The sequence below is a fragment of the Rhinatrema bivittatum genome, chromosome 4, assembly GCF_901001135.1.
Source record: "Rhinatrema bivittatum chromosome 4, aRhiBiv1.1, whole genome shotgun sequence".
NCBI lineage: Eukaryota > Metazoa > Chordata > Amphibia > Gymnophiona > Rhinatrematidae > Rhinatrema > Rhinatrema bivittatum.
The window spans coordinates 162769818-162785618 of NC_042618.1; the positions used below are offsets into that span (position 1 = coordinate 162769818).

Here is a 15801-nt window from a genome sequence, read left to right on the forward strand (position 1 = left end):
GAAAGACTAATGCACAGACTCCAGGAGAGGTAGCTGATAACTGGTCCCAGCAAGACAGTAAGGCCGATTGCAGTGGCCTCATGGAGCTGGTTCCATGGGCCTTTGCTCACAAGGTAGAAGCCATAGATCCGAGTAATTGTAAGTAATCCCAGACCGTAGGAACTCATCTGTCCAACAAAAGTCAAACTTGAGCCTGAAGCTTGGTAATCCACTCCTCGGTAAGGAACACTCCTCACCTTTGTGTCAAAGTGCCCCCAGGAATTCCAGACTCTGGGAAGGGACCAGATGACTTAACTAGATTGGCAATCCACAATTGAAGACACCCAAGCATCAAATACATTGCCCTCCGGCAAAGGGATTCAGACTTCGCTTGAATCAACCAACCATCCAGATAAGGATGAACCAGAACCACCTCTTTTCAGAGAGCCGCAACCACTACAACCATCACCTTGGTGAAAGTCCTGGACGTCGTAGCCAGGCTGAAAGGGAGAGCGTGGAATTGAGCGTGTTCCCCCAGAATCATGAACCTCAGATCTCTGGTGATCCGATGTGCAGGTAAGCCTCTGTCAAATCCAGAAAGGCCCTTTGTACACCACCGCAATCACGGAATGTAGGGTCTCCATCCGGAACCAAAGAATCTTTAGAGCCACATTTACCAGTTTCAAATCTAGGATTGGGCGGAACATGCCTTCCTTCTTGGGAAGGATGAAATAGATGGAGCAGAGACCTGTTTTGTTTATCTGTGGGAACAGGGACAATAGCTCCCAATTGACGAAGTGGCCCTTACTACAAGTAACTTTTCCTTAAGTTAGCCAGTTGTAAGTTTATCTGGCTTACTTTGCTATCTGACAATGAATGAATATGGACCTCTTAGTGCCTGTAGGTGTTCACTGCACCACCCTTAAGGCTCTTGAATGCTCACCTTTTTGAAGAGGATGATTGTATCTTTATCAAGTTGGTACTTAGAGAAGACATCATCATGAGAAGAGATTCCAAATGGAACATCATCAACAGCTTCTGCTGCCTGCAGGAACATCTTGGCCGTGCCAGACCCCAGATCCTGAAAAAAGCAGAAAGGATTTACTCAGTCTTGTTACTCATACTGACAGTTCTCCCTCCAAATTCTAACTTTTTTTCACACAATTCTAAACTGGATTCAGTCTTATAAGTTCCAAATCAGTAAGAACCTACCAATCTGTCAAAGCTGCTCCCCCAAGCAGTAGAACACTGCTCAAAGGAAACCACATCCTTTGACCTACTGTAAGGAAGTCTGACTTTGGGAGGTCATTACTATTAAAAGCAAAATCCATTTTGCTGCAAGGAAGCTCCCAGTCCCAGGGCTACAATTTGTTTGTCCAATTACTATGCAATTAACAGTACTGCAGTTATACAATTTAGACACTACCTTGAAGAAACCAATCACAACGACTTCATTAGAATCCTGAAGGGCTTCAGCTGCTTCAGCATCTGCAATAGTTGTGACAGCTGGGCCTGTGCGCTTCTTCAGCCAATTCACAATGTCATCAGCATCTCTTCCAGCTGTGTCAAAAACATAAGCTTACATATTTAATTTTGGGACAAAATAGAAAGCTCCAAGGAAAAAAGTTTGGACCAGAAGACAGAAGCAGTGCAATGATCCCTCAATGTTTATAGTACCACTGCATTCCCATGTTTATCCCAATGCTTTCATGAGGAATTTATGTACACTTTCTGCATGGGGGGAGAATGTTGATTTTATACCCCAGGTTCATTAAATGTGGCAAAATACATATGGAAATAAAATGGACAATTGCCAAATGTAAGACTATATACAAGCCATACACATTAAAAGCTTGTAGTACCAGTTAAACAGAGTAATGCAATGGCATTTCAGCACTGCCCTGTTTTTCAGGTGGTGAATGCTCCCCAGAAGAGGTGGTAAGGACAAAAACAGTAAGTGAATTCAAAAGGGAATGGGATAAACACTACAGATGCTAGAGGCTGGAAATAAAGAGCTGCATGTGGGTAATTTGCACTGAGCAGCAGTTACTACTGTTGAACAGAATCAGAATGCAGTTGAGCTCTGACAATCTTTCAGACCTCGAAATACAGTGCCATGCACTGCCTAGAGTTAAATCCAGTAGACAAGAGTAATACAAATTTCACAAAATTAGCTTCATGTTGGTCATTGGCTTTTAGGCAGAGACAATATACAAGGTCAGTATGCTTAAAGTCCCTGGCTTCTTATGAACACTAGTACTGTTCAGAATTGTGGTTAAGAGTGAATTGATGCAGAGCTGTGCTATGTATCTGGCTCTTCTCAGAGAATGGGACCAGCAGTTCCTGCATTTAGGCAGACCATTTTCACATCTGACCACACAGCCAACTTTTGGGTTGTGCACCTGCAATCTGAGGATTATGTGACTTAGTGTCTAAGCTCGTCCTGACTCTATATGCTATAAATCCTGTCAGTGTTCTGAACTCACTGAAGCTCTGCATTGTACAGACTGGCAACTTTTGTGCACAAAGTTTTTTGCTGTTGCTAATAAAAAATAATATCTTGTTGGTACTCTTCACTCTGGTCCTTTGTCAACAGACAGGAAAAGGGAAGGCAGCTCTCAGGTGATTGTAAATCTTCTGCAGTTTGATGCTTCGGCCAGAAAACAGCAGAACACTACAGGTAAGAGCTGTTTACATTTTTTATACACCCTGGAGATTACTGTGTTTCTCTTTTAAAGCTGCTATCCCAATTAGACTTACTTGGAAGGAACTTAAGATTTCCTTTGGGGTTAAGTGTTTCCTGTATTCCTCTAGTGTTCATACACTAGCTGCACAAGTACAGATTTTAGGCTTAGAGCTCCATCTAGTGGAATTTATGTAACTGGTTTAATTTTCTCTGAATTAAAGAGATTTTCTTCATTGTATCAATCTTTTAGCATTTTTTTCTGGCTTGGCGAGTATTGCTCTGATCAGCTAAATCATTTACTGGTCCTATACTCCTTTAGATATAAAGAGACTTTAGAAGGTTGTGGAGGGATGGGTCCCCTTGACAGGTTTGGCAAGTTCAAGGTAAGAAGCCATCTTGTAGATTATCTGAGTTCTGGTGACTCCAGAGTAAATTAAAATAATCTCCAGTATTATTCCAGTGTGTCCAAAACAGGTTAGTTACCAAGTAGGGTTTCTGAAGAACCCAAACCCAGTAACTGGCAGGATGTCTGTGGGTCTGAGAGATGGTGGTGTACCCTTATGCCATGCAGATTAAAGAGATAGGAGCTAACACTGATATGGCTTTCTAAACCAATTTTATCATGCCCTTTAGGCACTGGTCTGAAGGGAGCGTATTGTTTGATATGCACCACATGTGATGGGAGGCAGTTCTTCAGTTACTGACCTTCCTTTTAGATATTCCAGCTCACTATATGATTACAATATGCTTTATGTAAAAGGATGGAATTTTTACCCAAGATATTCCCAGTTAACAATTCCACATAGTACATTTGCTTCAAATAAATAACCCTTGCAAGGTGCTTTAGAGAAAAGGCAGGGTAAAGTCTGATGATGAAATGTGGGCTTATGATTGATAGGCAGAGTCTTACAAGTGTACAAAGGAATCTGAGACTAGTTTGAGAAATAGCCTGGATAAGAAAAAGACAGCTGTTTTTGTAATGCAAACTAAAATGGAATGCATTACAAAAACAGCTATCAACCTTCAACTCTGCCTGATCTGTCTCCTGATATGCCTCTGCCTTCTTATACCACTCAGGTCTGTACCCCTCCCTGAGTCAATCTTCCTTCTGTTCCACTCCTTTACACTACCTATTTGGTACAGAGTCCTGAGGCTCCTATGAGAACGGGTTGATGTCCTTTAAATGAGCAACTTTGAGTAGGGAAGCCATTTTCCCCTGTAATTATTTCTAGTGGAAGGTTTCCTGGAAGAAATAAGTATATCCTCAATGTTGAAAGGGAGATTAAGGTGGGTCATACCATTCTCAATCTCCATGCTGTGAGGCGCAGGGAGTGGTGTATCGGATGGATTAATGTTCCATACTCTTGAATGAGCAAAGTTGGGCTGTTCTCCAGGAGAATGGGCAGGGTGACGGAAAGCTGTATTAGATAAGTGTACCAGGTTCGTCTCTGCTATGCCAGGGCAATGAGTATCAAGTCTGCTACATCTTGGATACACTTCTGAACAGTCCAGTCTGCGAGACAAAGGGAATCTGTGGATAAGTGTAGAATAGTCAGGGAATGAGGAATGCATCCTGTGCGTACCTCTGTGTGCTGGGGTAGATGGAGAAGGTCGGGACTTGGCAGTTTTCCATCACAAGTAGGTCCATAATTGGGAAGTCGCACTGGTGAAAGACAATTGAGGGCTACAGTCTGGTTCAGGGACCATTCATGTGGATGAAATACTCTGCTTAGACAATCTGCTGTGACATTGTCCAAGCCCAGTAGGTAGGGGGCTTGGAGGGAGACATTGGCTGCTTCTACCCATCTGAGAACTCGTATTGCTTCTTGGCAGAGAATCCAGAAACTGTACCCTCCTTCCTTGTTTATGTAGAACATGGCAACTTGGTTGCCTGTGTAAACAATTAGACTTTTTCCTTTGATTTGGGGGGGGGGGGGGGGGGAAGGTCAGTAGGGCATTCCAGATCGCCCGGAGTTCCAGCAAGTTTGACAGTGTGCCTCCTCTAGGGACCATAGGCCTTGAGATCACCCAAGTGGGCTCCCCAGCCCTTCCTGGAAGCATCTGTGGTGAGCACCAGTTGATGTGGAAGGGAACAAAAAAAAGTATCACCTCTGGTGAGGTTTGATGGGGAAGTCACCAATGGATATCTTTGGTCATAGCCACTATTATAGATACCTTTGCTGTCAGTGGCTAAAGAAATTAAGACCCACTGTAAGCAGCACATGTGCAGTCTTGTCTGGGGCACTATGTGAATGGCAGCCGCCATATGGCCCAGGAGGGTGAGGATTTGTTGTGCAGGGGGATGACAGGTGAGCAATTTTTGGGCTAGCAAGAAGGTGGTGCGGGCTCTGTCTTGTGGAAGAGGCGTGTCCCTGTACCATATTGATCTGTGCCCCAATGAATTGGACCAATTGGGTGGGTTGGAGGTGGGATTTTTTGTAACTGATGAGAAATCCCAGGTTGCGCAGGCAGTCTATGGTTTGATGAGTTTGCACAGAGTATCCACATCAGAGGCTACTAGGAGCCAGTTGCCCATATAGGGGAAGAGTTGTGTAGCCTGTCGAAGATGAGCCACTGCTAAACATTTGGTGAAAACCCTCAGGGCTGAAGAGAGACCAAAAGGGAGCACTTGTATTGGTAGTGACTCCCCAGTGTTTGGAAACATAGGTAACACCAAGAAGAATGGTGCATTGGTATATGAGTAAGCATCCTTCAGGTTGATAGAGCACATCCAGTCGTTGGGTTGTAGTAGGGGAAGGATGGACTTCAGAGGTCATTTTGAACTTCGCTGAAGCTATCGGTTGAGGGCTTGTAGGTATAGAACCAGAGTCCCTCTGGTTTTTTGGGGATGAGGAAGTATTGGGAGTAAAACCCGTGACCCTCTGTGACGTGGTATTACTTTGATCGATCAGTGACGCAGGAGAGATGTTATTTCTGTCTAAAGAGTGATGTTTCGGCAAACTTCTTCCGAAGAGGGGTTAGATGTGGAAGTTGGGGAGAGGTCATGAAGTTTAAACTGTATCCTTCCTGAATTATGTCTAGAACCCAATGATCGGTTATCTGTTCCCAGGCGGTGTAGAAGTGGGACAGTCTGCCCTCTATGTAATTTGGTGGGAGTGGCTCGGCAAAGTTCAAAAATTGACATGGTTTTTTGAGGCAGTCTAGGTCTGTCTGGGCTGCCGTGGTTGATGAGGGTGGGCAAGAGGTGGCTTTGGATGAGTTTGAGATCTGTTGTACATACGGCTAGGGACGGTACAGGAAGTATTGTCTGAATTGCCTCCTATGAAACTGAGGTCTACGGTACGAGGAGTAGAACCTCCTAGATGCTGATCCCTGGGTGAAGTCAAGGTGAGGACAGCTATGTTTTGCTCTTTAAGTTGAGAACAGTTTCACCGAATTTGTCAAACAAGTTGTCACCTTGGCACGGTAAGTCAGCAAGTTTCTCATGTACATCTTTGCGTATAGCACCGGCTCTTAACCATGCCATATGGCAAGCTGCAATGGCTGCGGCCGAAGTGCAAGCTGATGTCTTGAAAGCCTTGTAAACAGTCCTGAGGAGATGGCAGAGGCCCTCCTCCATCTCAAGGAATGGTTGGGGCAAGGAACCTTGAGATGACACGGAGAAGCAAGCGGGTTTCAAGGCTTGTAGGCATTCATAGAGGTATTGCGTGATATAGAACTAGTGAAGTTGAATTTTTTAGGGCATTGCGGAGTGGTAGGTCTTTCACCCAAGGTAGTCAAGGGTTTTGTCGTCTTTACCTGGAAGCACGTTAGAGTGCAGGTGGGACTTTCACCCTTTGCATAGCTGACAACCACTGAGTGTGGTAATTGAACCATGGAATACTGTTGAGTTCTGCATCTGAAATTTTAAAAATCTGTTTTGTGGGAAGCAGGTAGGCTAGAGAAAGGATACTCCCAGGTCTTATGTAGGACTGTCTAGAACAGAGTGTGGTGGAAGGGCTGTCTGTTCAGGAGGGATGTCAAATTAAGATCACTAGTACATCTGATCTAGGGTCCAGGATCTTTCCCACCTCTACTTTGAGGGATCCCACCTTGATGAGCTTCACATAGGAAAGGTCCTCAGGCAGAGAATAAGGTTCCGGAGGTTCTTCTGGTGGTTCCGACGGGAAGCCCATTGAGGAACCCAAAGAAGGAGAAATGGGCGAGTCCGAGCTTTGCGACTCTGGAGAGGCTGGGGATGTTCGATCAACCAGGTTCTGGGGTTGAGTCGGCAGAGCTAGAGGACGCGAAGTTGGAGGGTGGCGCTACAGGTACTATGAGATTTGATTCTAGATCAGAAAAGGTAGATAGAGCCTCAGATATGCAACATGGCTTGAGATGTGAGGCTGAAGGCTAAGTGGCCTAGGTCGTATAGGCTGTGCTGCTCAAAAATGCCCTCCTGGGTCTTTTGCCCAACCCTGGTTGGATGGTTGTATAACAGGAGAAAGCCTGAGCCTTTTTATAAGAGGCTCCTGAAGTTGAGGTGACAGGCTCTTTTGAGACACTAAGGACATGCCTGAATAAACTGCTCCCGAGCCCTCAGCTTCTAGATGGTGAAGACCCGGGGGGGTTTGGAATAGCAGTGGTCCCCATGCTGCAGGGCTCCGCTGTAGGGATCAGTGAGTTGCAAGGTGGTACATGTGTTGAGTCCATTCGTGAAAGCATCGAGTGAGAAGAGCGCTGCATCGAGTGATCAGGATGCTTTGGGCACGAACGCTTCATGCGCTTCCTGTGCATTTGGGGTGCATTGAGTGGTTGCACCAATGTCAACCGATGGACAGCGTGCTTAGATATGCGCTGGATACTTTATCCTGGCCATCCTTTGACGCAAGCCCGCTAGATTTCAGTTTTTTACCACATCTGATGCAGATGTAGAGGGCTCCTCAGGGGGGCTTAAGAAGGTCGGGGCAATACCCCGTCCCTGTTTTTTTCCATGAGGGCCCAGGGAAGATGCTAGTTTTGATTCTGCCTTCTGTTTGGCCTTGCCCGGTGCAGGCAAAGAATGTGTGGAGTGATTCGGTGTTGGGGCATAGGAGCCCAAATTGGTCCAGAGGCATGTGATTTTTGCAGCGTGCTGTCTTTGGGCCTGGCAAGAGGACTGGTTGCGATCCGGCCCCAGGCATAAGTAACTATGTCCATCTGTGAGAATTCTCACACTACTGCCATATAGCTGCAAGGAAAAAAGGCGGTCTGAAAAGAGAAAAAATCCTGAGGAGAAACTCTGTGTGCAAATGGTGCACTGAAAAAAACCAGACTGAGGAGGTAGTCCTGAATCACTCTGGAAGGGAACTACACAGCCACACAGAGTTAAAACTGTGTACTTTGAGGAAGCTCTGCCTAGAGGTCGCCATGGACATCTCCCATACAGCATGGCTAATTCAGCTTGCTATCGACGGGAAATGTTGAAAGTTCTGGACAAATACAACATTCCATTTCCATTCAGACTAGGTTCATCAGGTCCTTGAACTTAGCATTAAAGCCCCAGAATGAGACTGGACTTTTCTTGGTATTGGCTCATGATTCAGAGGCCTAGGCAGTAAAATTGCCTCCATTTTCTTAATTGTTAGTGTATTGTTTTCTTGATATGCCTTTGCTTGTGTGTTCAGTGCTTTCTCCCTCTGCAGGAAGATAGCAACTCAAATGTCCTTGTGATGACCTCCCCAACTTTCACCCTCAAACATCAGAGGATGCTCTAGTGATTGAAGAAGTGTCAGCATCTTATACGACTAAATTAGTTTAGTGTGTGGCATTTCATTAGAAATGGATATTTCTAGTCCCTCAGGATGAAAGGTGAAAGTTGAACAGAATCAGAATCCAGTTGAGCTCCGACAATATCCTTCATGCCTTGAAATGCACTATGCACTGCTGAAGGTTAAATCTTAAGACAAGAATATAAGTAAAATTCATTTCACAAAATTAACTGTTGGCCACTGTCTTAGGCAAAGACATTTACTGACTGAGGTCAGTGCCATGCTGAAAAGTCCCTAGCTTTTTATTAACACTAGAACTGTCAGAATTGTGGTTAAAAACTGATGCAGTTTGTAGATTGGGAACTTTTCCTGTGTGACATGAATATCTCCCAATGCCTAGAGCTGTGCTATGTATTTGGCTCTTCTCAGAATGGGACCAACAGTTTGTCCTGTAGTTAGGAGAGTCTTCACATCTGATCAAACAGCCAAGTTGCGGGTTGTGCACCTGCAAGCTGCAGAGAATTGATTTACATGTCTAGCTATTGTGCTCACTATATATGGTGTAAATCCTGTCAGTATTCAGAACTCAGAGCTCTGTAATGTACAGACTTCTTTATGCACAAAGTTTTGCTGTTGCTAATGAAAAAGTCCTATTGGTACTCTTGTCTCTGGTTCTTTGTCTACACAGACAGAAAGGGGAAGGAGGCTCCCAGATGAATGTATATCTTCTACACTACCTTAACTTACTGGGCAGACTGGATGGACCATTTGATCTTTATCTGCCATCATTACTATGTATATATGGCTACAACAGAAAGTAAGAGTGGCAGGGATTTCACATATAGGAAAATTAGTTCTGATAATTTTTGTTCCTGTAGTACCACGGATCAGTCCAGACACCTGGGTTGTGACTCCACACCAGATGGAGACGGAGCAAGACCTGTCGGGCTCCCTACATATAGTAAGGTGCCACCCACAGCCCCTCAGTCTTACGTATTGTCAAAGCAAATTGAACTGTCAAACTAACTACACGGTTCTTAACAATTCAAACTACCCCCTGCTGGAACAGAACCGCCAGACCCAAGGGTGAACGGTATGAATACCAACTTCAACATGATAGAACCTGAATGCAACCGAGCAGACTGTTACTTCAGTGCATATCCAAAAATTCCCCAAACACAGGTGGGAGCCTGGACTGATCCGTGGTACTACAGGAATGAAAATTATCAGGTAAGAAACTAATTTTCCTTTCCCTGTACATACCTGATCAGTCCAGATACCTGGGATGTACCAGAGCTAAATACCGAGGGTGAGACCAGAGAGTCCCGCTCAGAGCACTCTCCCCAAAACCCCCTGAATCAGTAGCCTGGACATAGAGACAGTAATGTCTAGTAAAGGTATGTAACGGCTTCCAAGTCGCCACCCTGCAAATATCCTGCGGGGACACCTGAGAGGCTTCCGCCCACGAAGTGGCGTGCGACCGTGTAGAGTGAGCCCAAAGGCCTCCAGGGACTGACTTGCCCTTCAGAAGATACTCCGAGCCGATGGCCTCCTTGAGCCAATGCGCAATCGTAGTATGAGAAGCTGCAGCACCCTTCTTAGGTCCAGAACACAAGACGAACAGGTGATCTGAGACCCGAAAAGGGTTCGTAACCTTCAGGTGGCGGAGAATAATTCTGCGGACATCAAGTTCTCAAGTCGTTGGTCCCCTTCCCTAGACGATCCCCGTCCGGAAAGGCCAGAAGCTCAATAGACTGGTTCAAATGAAACGCCGACACCACCTTTGGTAGAAAGGAAGGAACCGTCCTCAATGAAACTCCTGAATCCGAGATTCATAAGAACGGCTCCCTGCAAGACAGAGCCTGTAGCTCGGAAACTCGTCTCGCTGACGCGATAGCAATAAGAAAAAGCATCTAAGTAAGATCCTTTAGGGTCGCCCCTTTTTAAAGGTTCAAACGGCGCTGCGCACAGAGCGGAAAGAACTCAACTTAGGTTCCAGGACGGACAAGGATGCCGCACCGGTGGGCGCAGATGTTTAGCTCCCCGAAGGAAACGCGCCACATCCGAGTGTAGTGCCAAGGACATCCCTTGCACCTTACCTCTGAGGCAACCGAGCACAGCGACCTGGACTCTAAGGGTACTACAGGACAGCCCTTTTGAGAGACCCTCCTGAAGAAAGGAGAGGACATTGGGCACAGACAGGATAGGGTTCACCTTGCGAGAACTGCACCAGTCCTCAAACACCGCCCAAACCCGAACGTAGGCTAAGGACGTAGACTGTTTCCTAGCTCTCAAGGTGGACACCACTGCATCCGAATATCCCTTGACCTTTAGACTTACTCTCAAACACCAAGCCGCGAGACAAAGTGATCCGCAACCTCCAAACAGACGGGCCCTTGACGGAGTCGGATCGCTTCCCCGTGGAACCGAAGAGGAGGTTCCGCTACTAGCTGTAGAAGATCTGCGAACCAAGGCCACCAGAATCACCTCTGCTGAGTGCAACTCTATTCGCCGAAGCACTTTGCCTATCAGGGGCCAAGGAGGGAACATACAGCAACACGTCCGTGGGCCAGAGAAGAGCCAGCGCATCGACACCTTCTGCCCCTCACTCTCTCCGCCGGCTGAAAAACCACGGAGCCTTCGCGTTCTGAGCGGTGGCCATCAGGTCCATGCGTGGCTGTCCCCACCTGCCGCAAATGAGACTGTGACGTCCGGCGGCTCCCACTCTCCTGGGTCCAGACGATGGCAGCTGAGGAAGTCCGCTTGGACATTGTCGATCCCGGCGATGTGCAACGCCGCAATGTTGCTGAGATTTTGTTCCGCCCAGCGCATCAACAGGTGTGCCTCCTCCGCCACTAGCTGACTCCTCGTGCCGCCTTGGCGATTGATGTAGGCCACTGTGGTTGTATTGTCCGATAGTACCCAGACCGCCTTTCCCCAAATCAACGGGCTGAAGGCTTGTAGTGCTAGCGTCACTGCCCTGGTCTCCAAGCGATTGATGGACCATTGGGACTGCTCCCTGGACCACTGTCCTTGCACTGAGCGTCCGACAGACCGCTCCCTGACCAGAGAGACTGGCGTCCATCGTGACCACCATCCAATTGGGCATGAGCAGTGATACCCCACAAGTGAGATGATCGGAGAGAAGCCACCACTGTAGGCTGGACCTGGCCTGGTCCGTGAGCAGGAGATGAAAATCTTCCGATGCCGGTTTCCAACGGGAGAGTAAAGCTGATTTGCAATGGTCGCAGATGAGCAAAAGCCCAGGGAACCAAGGCTAGAGTTGATGCCATGGAGCCCAAGACCATCAGGTAATCGCACACCTGCGGACATCGCAGAGACAACAGGCGCCTCACTCGCCTCTGCAGCTTGTCCACTCTCCTGGGACAGTGCGACCCTGCCCCTCTATCTAACAGCGCACCCAGGAACTCCAAACTCTGGGTGGGATCCAGTCTGCTTTTGGCTAGATTGATCACCCATCCGAGGGAACGCAGGAGGTGAAGAACCCTGGAGACCGCCTGTCGACACGAGTTCGGATTTGGCCCAGATGAGCCAATCGTCCAAATACGGGTGTACCAGAAAACCCTCCCTCCGGAGCTGGGCTGCCACCACCCCCCCATGACCTTGGTGAAGGTGTGCAGGGCTGTGGCTAGGCCGAATGGGAGAGCTCTGAACTGATAGTGAAGCTAGAAATTCGCCTGGCCGAACCGAGGCTACCACCAACCGAATAGATTCCATCTTGAAGTGTGCAACCCGAAGGCACCGGTTGACCCCTTTCAAATCTAAGATTGGTCTGAACGTGCCCTCCTTCGGTACCACGAAGTAAATGGAGTACTGCCCCCGTCTTTGCTGACTCGGTGGCATGGGAACAATGGCGCCCAGGTCTTCCAGCCGGAGGGTAATTCTTACCTCTGATCGCTTGACTAGCCCCTTGCAAGGGGACACGAGAAACTTGTCCGCCGGAGTTCGTGCAAACTAAAGCATAACGACTTATCACGCTTAGGACCCACTGGTCCAATGTTATCTTGGTCCATTCCTCTGAGAACAATGCTAACCTGGCTCCCACGTTTGGCACGGCTTCCGGAGGTTGCAGAGAGGAACGGACCCTCCTCGTTTCATTGGGTAGACTTAGGCCCTGTTCCCGATGAGGGGCCACCTTGTCTTCCGAACTTCTTCCCTCGAAAGGACAGACCCCGAGGCTGGGCTGGATGAACCGGAGCGATAGGAGGCCCTGGACGATCTCTGCGGATGCCGATGCCTATTCCCCCGAAAACGGTTCCTAGGGTGAATGAAGTCCGCGTCCTGTGCCTGTTCTCCGGTAACTTGAACGCCTTGTTCTCTCCGAGCGACTGCATCAAGTCGTCCAGCTGTTTGCCAAACAATTTTCCTTTAAACAGCAACGATCCCAGGTGGGCCTTGGACGCCCCATCAGCCGCCCAATTCCGAACACCATGGCCCTGGCCGACGTCCGCAGCAAGTCATACAGAGCATCCGCGCTGTAAGCGATCACCGCCTCCAGGTGATCTGCCTGTGTCGATTCCTCCTCAGAGAGACCTGCATTCGCCTGGAGCATCTGAGCCCAGCGCAGCCCGGCCCGTAGAGCAAAATTACTACAAATAGCCGCCCGGACTCCCAGGGCCGAGACTTCGAAAACCTTTTAAGCTGCACTTCCAGCTTTCTATCTGGAATATCCTTTGGGGCCGTGGCTCCTGTGACTGGTATCGTGGACCTCTTCGTTACCACTGACGCCGCCGCGACCACCCTTGGCCAGCGAAGGAGTTCCAGCGTCTCCTCCAGCAGTGGATACAGCTTGTCCATGGCCTTACTCACTTTCAGGCCCAACTCCAGGGTATCCCATTCCCTGAATAGGATGTCTGACGCTGAGAAGTGGAACGGAAAAGCTACCGCCGGACCCGTCAGGCCCAACACCGGGTCCATTTTGTCCCCCGGCCGGGACTCGACCGGTGGAGCATCCACCCAATGGCCAAAATGAGGGGTGCTGGTTCTTCTCTCCTGAACAGGCGGACAACTTTCGGATCATCGCTATCCGTCACCTGCACCCCTTTGCCGACATCCGGCTGAACTGGCCCCTCTCCGGATCCGTTGGTCCCTCCTGGGACCCCTGCAGCCGGATCCCCCTCCTCCGAGGAGGTAGACTCCGTGTCTGAGTCTTGCGGGGCCCCCCGCAGCGGCCACTTCTCTGGGTGGGTCTTGGCGGGACCTATCCATAGCTGTCATCTTCTAGGGCTGTGAGTGACCTTCCACAGCCCCCGATGCCCTCCGAGACTTCTTGGATCTTTTGTATTTTAGCAGTTTCCTAAGAAGCAGGGCGAAGTCCGACGAAAAAGATGCCTGAGCCAGAAGAAGCTTCTTCCATACTCCGCTCTGACGAACCGGGCCCCCCTGGGCCTTCCCGCCATTATCAGCCGCTTTCCGCGTGGCCTCCCCTAATGCCTTCCAAAATGGCCACCGTTCCCGTGCTGAGCGGGAACGGCTCAGCACTGCTTTCCCCGCTGTGACTGGCGCGCGGTGGCGAACGATCCGCCCGAGCGCGGCCCCCTCCAACTGACCTCGGACGGTTCTTCACCGCCCGAAATGCAAGTTGCACATATTCCTTCGCATGAGACCCGCGCGTGCAAGCCGTCCCCCTCGGCATCGGCGGTCCCCGGTGACAGACAGAAGCAAGAGAAGAAATCCAAGATTCTCGCCCCAGCCACCCGACCCCCTCCCGCGTAGCACAGAGACGAGAGTCGGCATGGTCAGAAAACAAACCGAAATAAAATTTTTTTTTTTACTCAATGCCGCTGGCCAGGGTCCTGAATCTTCTGCTCCAGCGGGGGTGAGTGAACCGGGCTCCCCGGTGTCACTCACGACGCTGCTGCCAGAACCGGGCCGGGTCCTCAACCCTCAGCAGCGGCCTCAACCAGGGGGGATGGTCCCCTCAGGACCTTGCAACCCCCCCGGGAGGCTTCCACACCGAGGGAGACTTTTCTTCCTTCTTTACTTGCACTTTTTTTTTTTTTTTTTTTTTTTTTATTACCAACTCTACCTTATCCCTGACTAACTCTCTCTACCCAGGGATCCAGAGGCTGTGGGTGACCCTGCCCCATCTGCTGGAGACAGAGTAAGACTGAGGGGCTGTGGGTGGCACCTTACTATATGTAGGGAGCCCGACAGGTCTTGCTCTGTCTCCATCTGCTGGTGCGGAGTCACAACCCAGGTGTCTGGACTGATCCAGGTACGTACAGGGAACTTCTATAGCCAAGGAACATGAACAAGTCTATCATGTGCTTTTAATTTGAGCATTCAAAAAGAAAGGAAGGAAAAACCCAGAGTCTTCAACAGTATGAGAACATTAAGGGCATGTGCTAAATGAAGAAAAACACACCATTAGCTGGATAGCATATTGAACTCTAAGATAAACAGCACACAACCCTGCTGCCTATACTCTCCTTTTAGGGCATTGTGCTCTAGTTTTATACCCAGTAGGGCTACCTGGTTAAACAAATTCCCAAGATGCTATTTTGTGTTTTTATTTTATAAATCAAAGAGTGTCTGAAGTCATGTATGTTAGTCTGAGCAGTGAATCTGGGTAAAATGGGCTAATTACTCAGATCCTCATGCAATTGCAACAGAGAAAGCAGAAACAGCGGAAGAGTAAAATTAAGGAGATTTTTCAAAAATAGGGTACATCCATAATGAAAGTCTCTATGCAGAGAGTGAAAATATTCCAGACAGTTCCAGATCAGTCCCCAGGAAGGGGGTCCTGGTCACTGATAACACCTCTATCAGATGGCTTAACAGCATGACTTGTACTAAGCTCCAGAAGGAAGAGCAGTTTGCACCTCTCATTGCTATGATGGCTGACAAAGGGAGAAAAAAAATTAGTCAGGGAAAACACCAATAGCCTAAGACAGTGAAAGAATTCAAGCATGCTGAGGACAAACAGAAGGTCTTAGATGTCTTCCCCTGCCTTGCCACTAGAGACTGAAAATGGTCTGTAGCAGGCAAACCAAATGATTCTTAGCTGCGGAGATCTATTTCTAGGAGGAAGCAAAGACAAGACATGCATTGACATTTTGAAAAGTCTAGCAGGTAGATACTTTAAGGATATTTACACCTTACCTGAATACTCTTTGGGGGATGTTGTGTCTCCATTCTTGAAGAATTTAATTGTTGGATAGCCTCGAACACCAAACTGTTGTGCCAACTCTGACTCCTCTGTGGCATCCACCTTAGCCAGTCTAATTTCAGAGTTTTCTGCTTTCAGTTTACCAGCAGCTTTTGCATATTCTGGTGCAAGAGCTTTGCAGTGACCACACCAAGGGGCATCTGGAAGAGAAGGCATGGTAAGCATAGCAATGGATGACATCACTCAAGTTTAGCTGTTATTCAGTCATCTAATAAAATCACCATAAAGTCTTGAGTAAGGATGGTTTCTCAAGT

The 15801-nt window shown here is 48.2% G+C and overlaps 1 protein-coding gene across 1 annotated transcript in view; it reads right to left on the minus strand.

Annotated features, from left to right (window-relative positions):
* P4HB (prolyl 4-hydroxylase subunit beta) overlaps positions 1-15801 on the minus strand; it is a 70964-nt gene that overhangs the window by 27504 nt on the left and 27659 nt on the right. Inside the window, exons 2-4 of the mRNA XM_029599064.1 lie at positions 15481-15687; positions 1406-1539; positions 923-1060 (exon numbers count right to left, since the gene is read on the minus strand). Coding sequence (XP_029454924.1) covers positions 923-1060; positions 1406-1539; positions 15481-15687 — 479 coding nt within the window. The remainder of the gene's footprint in view (positions 1-922; positions 1061-1405; positions 1540-15480; positions 15688-15801) is intronic.